The sequence below is a fragment of the Vanellus vanellus genome (genome assembly GCF_965231255.1).
Source record: "Vanellus vanellus genome assembly, chromosome: 1".
NCBI lineage: Eukaryota > Metazoa > Chordata > Aves > Charadriiformes > Charadriidae > Vanellus > Vanellus vanellus.
The window spans coordinates 47,229,899-47,239,895 of record NC_138905.1 but is presented as its reverse complement, the minus strand read 5'-3'; the positions used below and the strand labels follow the sequence as shown (position 1 = coordinate 47,239,895).

The 9,997-nt window shown below is 34.7% G+C and overlaps 1 protein-coding gene across 1 annotated transcript in view; it reads right to left on the bottom strand.

Moving 5' to 3' along the window:
* Nucleotides 1-4,825: 4,825 nt before the first annotated feature.
* LRRIQ1 (leucine rich repeats and IQ motif containing 1) overlaps nt 4,826-9,997 on the bottom strand; it is a gene marked incomplete at both ends in the record, with an annotated part of 110,640 nt that continues 105,468 nt past the window's right edge. The window contains one exon of the mRNA XM_082497432.1: nt 4,826-4,965. Within this exon, the coding sequence (XP_082353558.1) occupies nt 4,826-4,965 (140 nt within the window). The remainder of the gene's footprint in view (nt 4,966-9,997) is intronic.

Here is a 9,997-nt window from a genome sequence, read left to right as displayed (position 1 = left end):
CCTGGCGGCATCTATGTCACCAAAATAATGGAGGAAGTCCATCTGTGATCATGAAGGACAGTCCGTTTTGTCCAACTGCTCTGCAAATAACAGTGTAGTTCATACCATCATTCATTTCAGCTTCCAGCCCGTGTAAGGGTGGCCAGTCTGGGGCAGTTACACAATATTTCTACTAAAAATCTATTTGAAAACCCAATCCCTGTCCATTGGCTATCATAGAACTTCACAGACATCTCTCCAGTAGGGATTTTAGAGCTAACAAACTCTCAGCACAACTTGCCCCCCAGAAAGTGCCTTGAAGATGGATCCAAGGACATGTGGGCGGCACTTTCCTGTCCACCATCTAACTTGAAAATCAGGGAAGCAGTTCTCCACAAGACCCAACAGCTGCTTTGGACTGACCTAAATTGTTATTTGTAGGCCATTCCCATGTATCTTTCCATACCCTAGACACATTTTTCTGTCTCTATGTGAGAAGAAAGAGGTGTGCCATTCCCACTGTCCACAGCAACATCCATGACCAGTTGGCATCCATCCCACTTTCATATCTATCTATCTATCTATCTATCTATCTATCTATCTATCTATCTATCTATCTATCTATATCACACAGGCTCTAACAACTGCTGCAGTAGTTCGCTGTGGGCCAAGATTTCCATTCTCTAAGACTTTATGCAATGATGAAATCAACAGTGACCGTGATCTGTCTGCTTTCCACAGACTGCTAGTCAAAGCTCCTATGCTTTTCGCAGCTCCTATAAAAATAAAATTAATTTGTTTTTCCCTTATGGATGTAACAAAAAAAATAAACAAAACAGCAAAGCTTGCTGGCATAATTTTTTTTTTCCAGCTAGCACAGCTAAGTACAAACAGCTTGGATCTCAGATCTGATATCAGGCTATTCAATCTTTTATAATATGGCTGAGTTCCTTTCCTGCCTTTTTTGGGGGGCCATGTGGTAATAGCTACTTTTCGTATGTGTTTTTCTCATTAAAGAAAAGCATATTAAGATAGCGCAGTGTCCCAGAATATTAGTATGGCTTCCATTAATGCTAATAGGAGTAATTTCAGTGTGCATCAAGAAAATTATGTACCTCCGTAAATACACATTGCTGTTATCATGATGATATGACACTAAAATCAAAAGGATATTAATCCAGTATATGCCTCATAGTGTGTACAACAGTTGTAGTGGGAGACCAAGTGGCAGTTTTGCACCCATGTGTCTGAGGCCAGATTTGGATGCATGTTGTTGCATTGTGGGATGTTTTTGAAAAATGTGAACACCATGTACTGTGGAAACTCCTTTAATGAACGCATGTTTGAATAATAGGATTATTGGCAATTAATTATAATGATTTACTAAGTCAAAACGTGACACCAACTCACCCTGCACCAAAGCAATGCCTATGCTATAGACACACTGGCCCCTTGCTATTTACAGATCTGTTAAAAACGAGAAACCTATTTGAGCAATAAACTTTCGAGTCAGCATAGTTACTATTTAAGAGTGCCTTAACACGTAAGTAGGAAAATCTGCCCGTTATTCAGTGAGAAACATTTCCTCACGGCGTTTTGTCATTCAGGCGTGGGTTATCTGAGTATCATTAACACCTCGTTCTCATTCAGAATATGCATTTTGGGGAGCAGTTTTTCTGTTGCAGGCGGTAACGATGCTCCTAATGCCACCGTTCAAACGACGGAGGGTTTAAAGAACTGCTGTGCAGACCTTCAGGTAAGTTGCACAGGAAAAGACACTGCAGGGATCCGTTCAGGAGAGCTCCTAGAGAGCTTTTCAATTCGATTTAATGACACCCATCAAAGGATCAACGCATAAATGCACCCTGGTTGTCTCATTCTTAATTCTGAATGATTGCTTTTCTTCATTTCCGAGACTCAAGCTTCATACATCCAAGGAAGTTTTTTTTTTAAAGAGCTTATTCACATGAATTCCCTCCTCCTTCATGTTAAAGGATCTACAGACAACAGAAAAAAGTGCCGCGGAGATGATGCTAGTGAGCCGGGAAGAGGTCTGGAGCACCACAAAGGTAGTAGCGCATCTAGAAACAGGCAGTTTCAGGGATTTGGGGTGCAGATTTTGTTGGGCTGTCAGCGTTACTCACAGCCGCTCTGATATCAGAACAGATTGCCAGAGAAAATTACTTTTAAGAATATGTTCTTGTCCTAAACGGGTAATACTGTACTGGGGGATAAGGTGGAGGAGAAAGAAGGGGGGGGGGGGGGGGAGGAAGAAAGGGAAAATAAAAAAGAAAAAAAGAGCGAAGGAAAAGAAAACCCAAGAAAGATACAAAGAAAGTATGAAACAGCTTTCTGCTGTGCAGAATAGGGCTTGAAAAATTCATGTCATAAATATGTCACCATGTGTAGCACTAGTGTTACCTCTGACCTTACATCCTCTAAGATGTGCCTATGAACAGCAGGCATTTGCCTGCAGAATTAGGGTTGCTTCTCCTTATGCCTGAAAGCAGTAAAGGTCTTTCAGCTAGCTTGAACGGAAGTTGCACCTTGCATGTTTATCCATATTTGACCAGACACACTGTACTTTTAACACTGCAAATCTTAAAAAAAATGTGTTGGATGCAATAATAAGACATCATCCTATTACACATCGCAATGTTATGGAATGAAAACAGCAACATATTTTGGCATACTTTATAACTTAATTTCTGCTAGGTATACTACTTAACCTATGCATGACAACATCAACTTATGGAATAGCAGACTAAGCATATGATGGACCCGAAAAGGCATGTCAGCAAATACTGTCACTCCAATTTGTAATTTAGTAAATTTTATGTTAAAAAGCTACTATTTTCTCTTTGCAAAATAAAATGCCTTTAAAAATATTGCCAAAACATTTTATTTAGGCTTGGAGGTACTTCTCATTCAGAAACAACCAGAAAGCAAAAGGTATGACAACTTTTAGACAGCAGATCTTTTTTAGATATAGAGGTAGATATAGAAGATATAGAGAGATTTATGAAATCTGAAATACAAGTATCTCTTATTTGCAGCTGTGGTGATGTGCAGTATATTCTGGACACTCTAGACAAATAGAGGGAATAATCTGCAAGAAGTGTCAAACTGTGAACCGCTTGATTTTGCATTTTGATTTCCAGTTAACACCCGTAACAGTGATGTATCTATTTAATGACCACACTGCCACGTACAGTGGCAGACATTTTGTACTAACACAGTTTTTCCTACAAAACTTATGTCCTTGATGATACAATTGAAACCACAGAAGCTCCAATATTTTGGGGTGACATTTAAAAGTCGTTATATAGCAGACCTGGAAATTCACTTTAACACTTACTACATGCATTGGCAAACTAACTAGATAACTTAAGCATCTAATGATATTTTATACCCTGCTGACAACCACAGCATTTCTGCAGTTAGGCCAAGCAACCTTCACTGATCAGTATTCCTCAGAAAGGTACAGAAATCTTCTCTGAAGAAGGCTGCGCTGACTTTTGAAAAGTAAAATGATATCAAAAACAGCACGCGGATTCAAACGAGCAAGGTTTACTGGAGGTTTTCCATGAGATCAGCCATCTTTTAATCTGAAAATGAATGCAAGTATTCACAAAAATGGAGATAACAGCTTTCAATCCATAGTCATATGTGTATGTTAGCATAAAAAGCACCTCACAAACTAATGTCATATGTAATTTAGGTACCTTTTAAAAACAGCCACAACATAAGAATTTATGTTCTTTACTGACTGAAGTTTCAAGCCCCATTTCCCTCCCCACCTCTCTCAGTCTGTAGGGGGTTGAGGCTTCACAATACCAGACAAAAACAGATGAGGAAATACCAAAGACAGACTTCTCTAGATCAAATTAGCAACTTCTGCCCTCAAAGTGGAAAACTTTAAAATAATGTTAGGCTTTGAAATCAAGGAATGCTTTCTGTCCTGTATGTTGATGGACAAAGCATTCACTAGAATTCATGAGTTAGATACCCATGAATAGCTGAAATAGTATTTCTTCTCTTTCTCTAGATTTTTTTGCACTACAAAACTTTCACCCATGGGTCTGAAGGAGTCTGGCTACATGAACAAATAAAGTTGGGTTAACAGTGTCATGTAGATGTAACGCTACGTTACCCCCAGAACAAAATGAGAACTTAGTACATTTCTTTTTTTTCTTCAACCCTCTAGGAAAATGTTGGAAGTCTTTGAAAATATAAAACTATTTGCTTTATCATATTATGGCCATAGCTCAGGTTGAAAGCTCTACAGGACTTCTCACATTACTAAAAGAAGATAAGTACATCCCCACCATTTGTAGGTTGCTGTGACTTTTTGCTGCTCCAGTAAAACATTCTAAACAGACTTCTCTAAATAGCTGGCTGTTACAGCTCACAATACAGTTTGCAAGTATGTATTTTATTTGTGAGAAAATGAAAATTCAGTGTTTTGATATGTGACATGCATCACATGAGCATGAACTATTACTACATTTGCCCATCTTAACCAGTTCTTACAAGCAAGTCTAAACTTGTTCACCGTACAACAATCCTTATAAAGTTAATTGGTTCTGCATTCTACACCACATGAGCATACAAACAATTGAAAACACAAACTATGATAACTTACTGACAGGTATAAAATACTTTGACCAAAAAAAAAAACCAAACCAAACCACTGTAACCATGTCTAATAAAATAAGTCAAATGTCGTTAACTGAAACTGTTTATGTTGGTAATAAATGAGAATCCAAAAATGGATATTCACAGGCTTAAAATGAAACAGCTCTCCATATTTGATTAAATCAACCAGTTAAATTATCTCCAATATTCAGCTAATATTTTTAAGCTTTTGCCTTTTTTTGCCTGCTCCCCATCCTCCGCTGAGCTGCACTGGATGGTCTCGAAATGATATCCGTTCTTTATGAGATGGACCCAAACATGATTTTTCTGGCGTAGATATATTCTTTTCTAAACAATAAACAGACATGTGAAATTAACAAACAAATATACAAAACTCCCTAAATTTCACTGCATCACATTCTTTTTAAGATAACAACATACATTAATATATCTAATTTGATAGCACACAACTTTTCCAATTATGTATTGCTCACCGTTTTAAAATACAAGTATTTCCACAAGGTAGTACTTTTTAAAAAACAAACTCCTTATCAAAATCGACTTTAAAATTGCTATACAAATTGATTATATTTTTAGAAGTGCCACTATCTGTCCAATCTGAACATATTTTAAACACATATGGAGATATGCAATGCTTTTGATACATAAACTAGTAATGTCATCCAGCCTTCAAGTGGATGGAGAACTAGTTCAGAAGATATATCTAATTAACAAATTATTGTTTTACTATATTAAACCAAATAAAAGAGAGGTTTCTGTTTTTTTAAGGCCCAGGAATACTTAAACTTTGATGCTGAATGGTGCCCCAGAAATTTTAAGCACACATAGAAATACATTAAATAATCACTTTCATTGTCACGCACACAGACACTTGAGTAATTTAGACAATAGTTTTTACAAAATGCTTAATAAAATTATTTAAATAAAATAACGAGTAGACCTGACCAAAGGTATGATCTTTATTCTACACAAATCAACACTTTACAGGTGGAAATAACTTTCTCAGATATCTAGAAAGAAGAAAACATCTGTGGAAGACAATTCCAACTTTGCAAGAAAATGATATGATATTCACAGTACATCAGGTTTTATATATATTTATATATAAAATTAGCATGCTATCTTAGCTTATCAAATAGAAATTTTACAAACATTTTTTTTGCCACCTAAAAAAAGGAAAAGATGGAAACATATTTTTAGTATTTTTGATATTTTAACTTTTTAGTACTTTTTAATAGCCTCACAAAAATAGTAAAAAAAAGAGCTTAAATCATATGATTGAAGTTTATCTACTAATACATACAACATAGCTATAAATTTAAAATTTCAAATTTTAAATTTCAGCAAGAACTTCTTTGTTTTCTCATGGATGCTTTCTGTAGTCTACTAGATCTAAATGTCAGGACCTTTTCCCAGCCTACAGTTCCCTATTTTATAAAGTTTTAAGTTATTATAAACATATCTTACTAATTAATTCTCTCTTTTTGCAGTCAAGAGCTTTCCAGTATTTTTAACCTGATCTCCATTTATTTTCTTATGGTTCCACGGATGTAGTCAATTGTTTTTTTTTTCTTAAAATACATAACTTATTCTAGGTCAACCTGATAAAGGTTTAAAATGCTAATACCTTGCCTTTACAGGATACCTGGTTTTCTTGCCTTTGGATTCTTTTATTTAACACCTCAAATGGTAGCAGATATCTCTAGTGCAGAAAGGCCTTTGCCACAGAGCAAAGAATAAAGTTATTTAATCAAGCCATAAACCTTCTATTAATTCATTTGATTGGGAACCATCACGCATTCACCAGAGGCTGAAACCCTCAAATTAGAAAATTAAGTGGTTAATTAGTGAAATTTTAAAATAAATCTAATACGGCAACAATATTTAAAAAATCGCATCCCTTCTTTTATTTAAACAGATGCTTTCTGAAGTTGCAAACATTGTTAAACAACAAGAAGAATTAAGACTGGAATGTGTTCTTTGTTAAACCAAAAAAAAAAGGGAACTAGCTATTGCATGTTTAGACTGCAAAAGAAGTTTGGGGCCAATTTATGCTTGAAACTGACTTTCCTATGCACTCATCTTCAAGGTTGTATCAATGATAAAGGTAAACTAGACATACCAGTTATGTATATCTATATTTTGACAAAATATAGACTTTTAAAACTGAATAAATACAAATGCCAGAACAAAATAATGAATAATAAATTCAAAAATTAGTTTAAAAGTGATACAATCAAAGTAGCAAAAGAGGAAGTCAACCACAACCTAATTGCCTAATCTGGATTATTTCTGTATTAACAGCCTCACTTGTTTATGAACCTGTCAGCGCTGCCAAATATTATTTTCATGATGGACTTCAAAAATCTGTAAATGTAGGTTTTCTGTCTTTCCGCTTATAACTATATATAATTCATTGGAAGGGATATATTGCCCTTCCAATACTATTAAATGTATATTATTATTTCATACAAAAATCCCCAAAGACTTGCTGTAATTTGCTACAAGAAACTTGTGAAAAGTCTTCATAAATTACTAATATATCCTTTTATTTTGGCAGAATAACAGCTGTAGCTGTCATAGCATGAATTGTGCTTGTCTAAACTTCAGAGTCAAAAGTTCAGAAATTTATTTTTTTTATTTTTAATTGTAACTGATTCTTGCATTATTTAGAAGGTAGCGTAGTCAAATATTTTGTAAGTAAAATGTAATAACTTATTAATCTTGAGTGCATATAAGCTGTTTGACAAAACAACATTTTAGATGTCTGTGAGAATCATAGCTCAGGATTTCTATACCCTCAGTAATACAGCAGGATAACTTTCTCAGCCTGAATATAGGACTTATTATCATACATTTATCATGCATTATCAGCCCACAAATTACTATGCTTATTTTTAATTCATGTCTTTTGCTATTTCAGTGAAAATTTAGGAATGAACACTCTTGCGGTGAAATAAGAGCAGCTTTGCAGTTAAGCAGAAAGTAAGCAGCTAGGTAAAGTCTTGCAAGAAGTAAAAATATTACATATAAATTAAAACTAAAACTCAGGTGTTTGGTTTTTTTTTTTTTTTTTGTCAATAACTGTGTTTACAACAGGTTTTCTGATTCTACATTATTCAAACAGGCAATTTTTTCCTTCAGAAACATTCAATAAAGACAGTTCCATTAGGAAATGGTTAGAATTTTGTCTAGATCAAGGGGATGAGGGAAGACAAGAGAGTCTTGTAAGGGATGACAATGCCACTTTGAATTAAGAGACTGAACCTAGAAATGTTCCTTGAAAATACAGCCTTGTTTTTTTCTAACCAACCAACCAACCAACCAACCAATCAACCAACCAACCAACCAACCAACCAAATAAACTATTAAAATCAATAGACAACTGAATTCTTGTTATATTTGTTTCACTTATATTTGCTGTCTTTACTTATATTTATTGTGCTTTACTTATACTTGGGTGTAAATACATTTATACCTGTTCAGAAGATGTTGTGCAATTTCATCATTTTATGAGATTTTTTATTTTAAGAAAAGGGGAGAAAATAATAAAAAGTGGGGAGGATACTTAGTTCAATGTACAGAAAAATAAAGCAAAGATTCATCAAAAAGCAATGCTTGATAGGAAATGAAAACATTTTGCATTTTTTAAAATGTTCTACCAAGCATACATCTGAAGTCTGACCTGCAAGGTCAGATATTTAGGTATTATGAAAATATTAACCGTCTCTGTGAGATCCTTTAACTGATCAGGGCATACTTTATTTGAAAGTCTTACTTTACACCACAATAGGGTTTTTTTTGAGAGAGCTTATAGCTTTGTCTTACAGCCTTACTAACGATGTGAACAGTTTTTACATCAAGCTTGGATTTGCAATAGCCCTATTTTTCCCCAAACCACAATGTGTTTTGCAAATGAATGTTTCACATATTAGCATGGACGAGTGAATAAAATTACTATTATCAGAATTTTTTGGATGGTAAAATAAAAGGTGACATTTAAAGCCATATTTTTCTATCTGTAAGGCATATCTTGCACTAGGCATATCTGTAAGGCATATCTTGCACTTGCACTTCAGAGCACTGGAACAGGCTGCCCAGGGAGGTTGTGGAGTCTCCTTCTCTGGAGACATTCAAAACTCGCCTGGACGCCTTCCTGTGCAACCTCATCTAGGTGTTCCTGCTCCGACAGGGGGATTGGACTAGATGATCTTTTGAGGTCCCTTCCAATCCCTAGCATACTGTGTGATACTGTGATACTGTGATACTAGTATGCATACATACACACATAGGTATGAACATGCGTACTAGGGATTTATAAATAATTGTAAGCATGATCTTAATAGTTTCTTTTCATGTTATGTTCCATGAGTGTATTTGTAGCGGGACTTACCCAAAGGCAACAACAGAAAGATTCATATTGTTTCAAGCCCATATATAAGTACCCTTACCAAATATAAGTTAGAACTATTACATTGGGTTTAGTCTATAAAGTATTGATATTTTTGACAACCATAATAATAACAATAATAATTTTTACTCTTACTTGTACTAGAATTAAATAGAACCTGGCAAGAGTATTAAGTATAATTTAACATGATGTACAGTTATTTTAATACCCACTCATATGGGAACAAAATATTAGCCAAGAAAAGCAATTTGACTTCTCCTATCCCAAACCAGGCCTCGGAAGACAGGCTGTAACAGTTATTTACTGTACCTTCATTTAATTGTAATATTTGACTATACGAAGCTCCAATATAGTCTGAGAGATTTTCAGGTGCCTGTATATATCAAATAAACTTTCTTTTGAGTATGTGCTGAAAACTTGTCTTGGGTTAAGTTAACATGCTTCTCTTTCTAAGCAGTCACTTTTCTGTTGTTTAATCTGTTTTCTGCTATTGATTTGTTCTGGTCTTTTTTGGTTAAAGCTTGGGTCTTTTAACAAATGTCAAGGTTTACATATCCTCTGTTTTGATAAGTAATGCAATATGTAAAATGCTTTGAATGAAATTCTTGGTGTCCAAGAAGAAAAGCTTTGTTAAACAGGTTATGATAGAAATTTTATGATGTATAGTAGACGTCATAGGGCATTGATTGATCCACCTAACATTGTGTGTCTGGAGATATAATTTATTTCAAAGTCCTTACCATATTGTATTACTTAAGAGCAAATACAGCATAAGAAGGCATGGAGAAAAAACTTCAACATTTTAATGAAAGTGACCAGAACGAATCCTTAGCAGCAAAGCGTTTACATCAATTTAAGCTCTGGAAAGAAGCTAGGTTCAGCAGATCTGTGAAAAAGGCAAATGATACAATCTCAAAAAAGTTACATTTTAATATTGCTACTTATGGC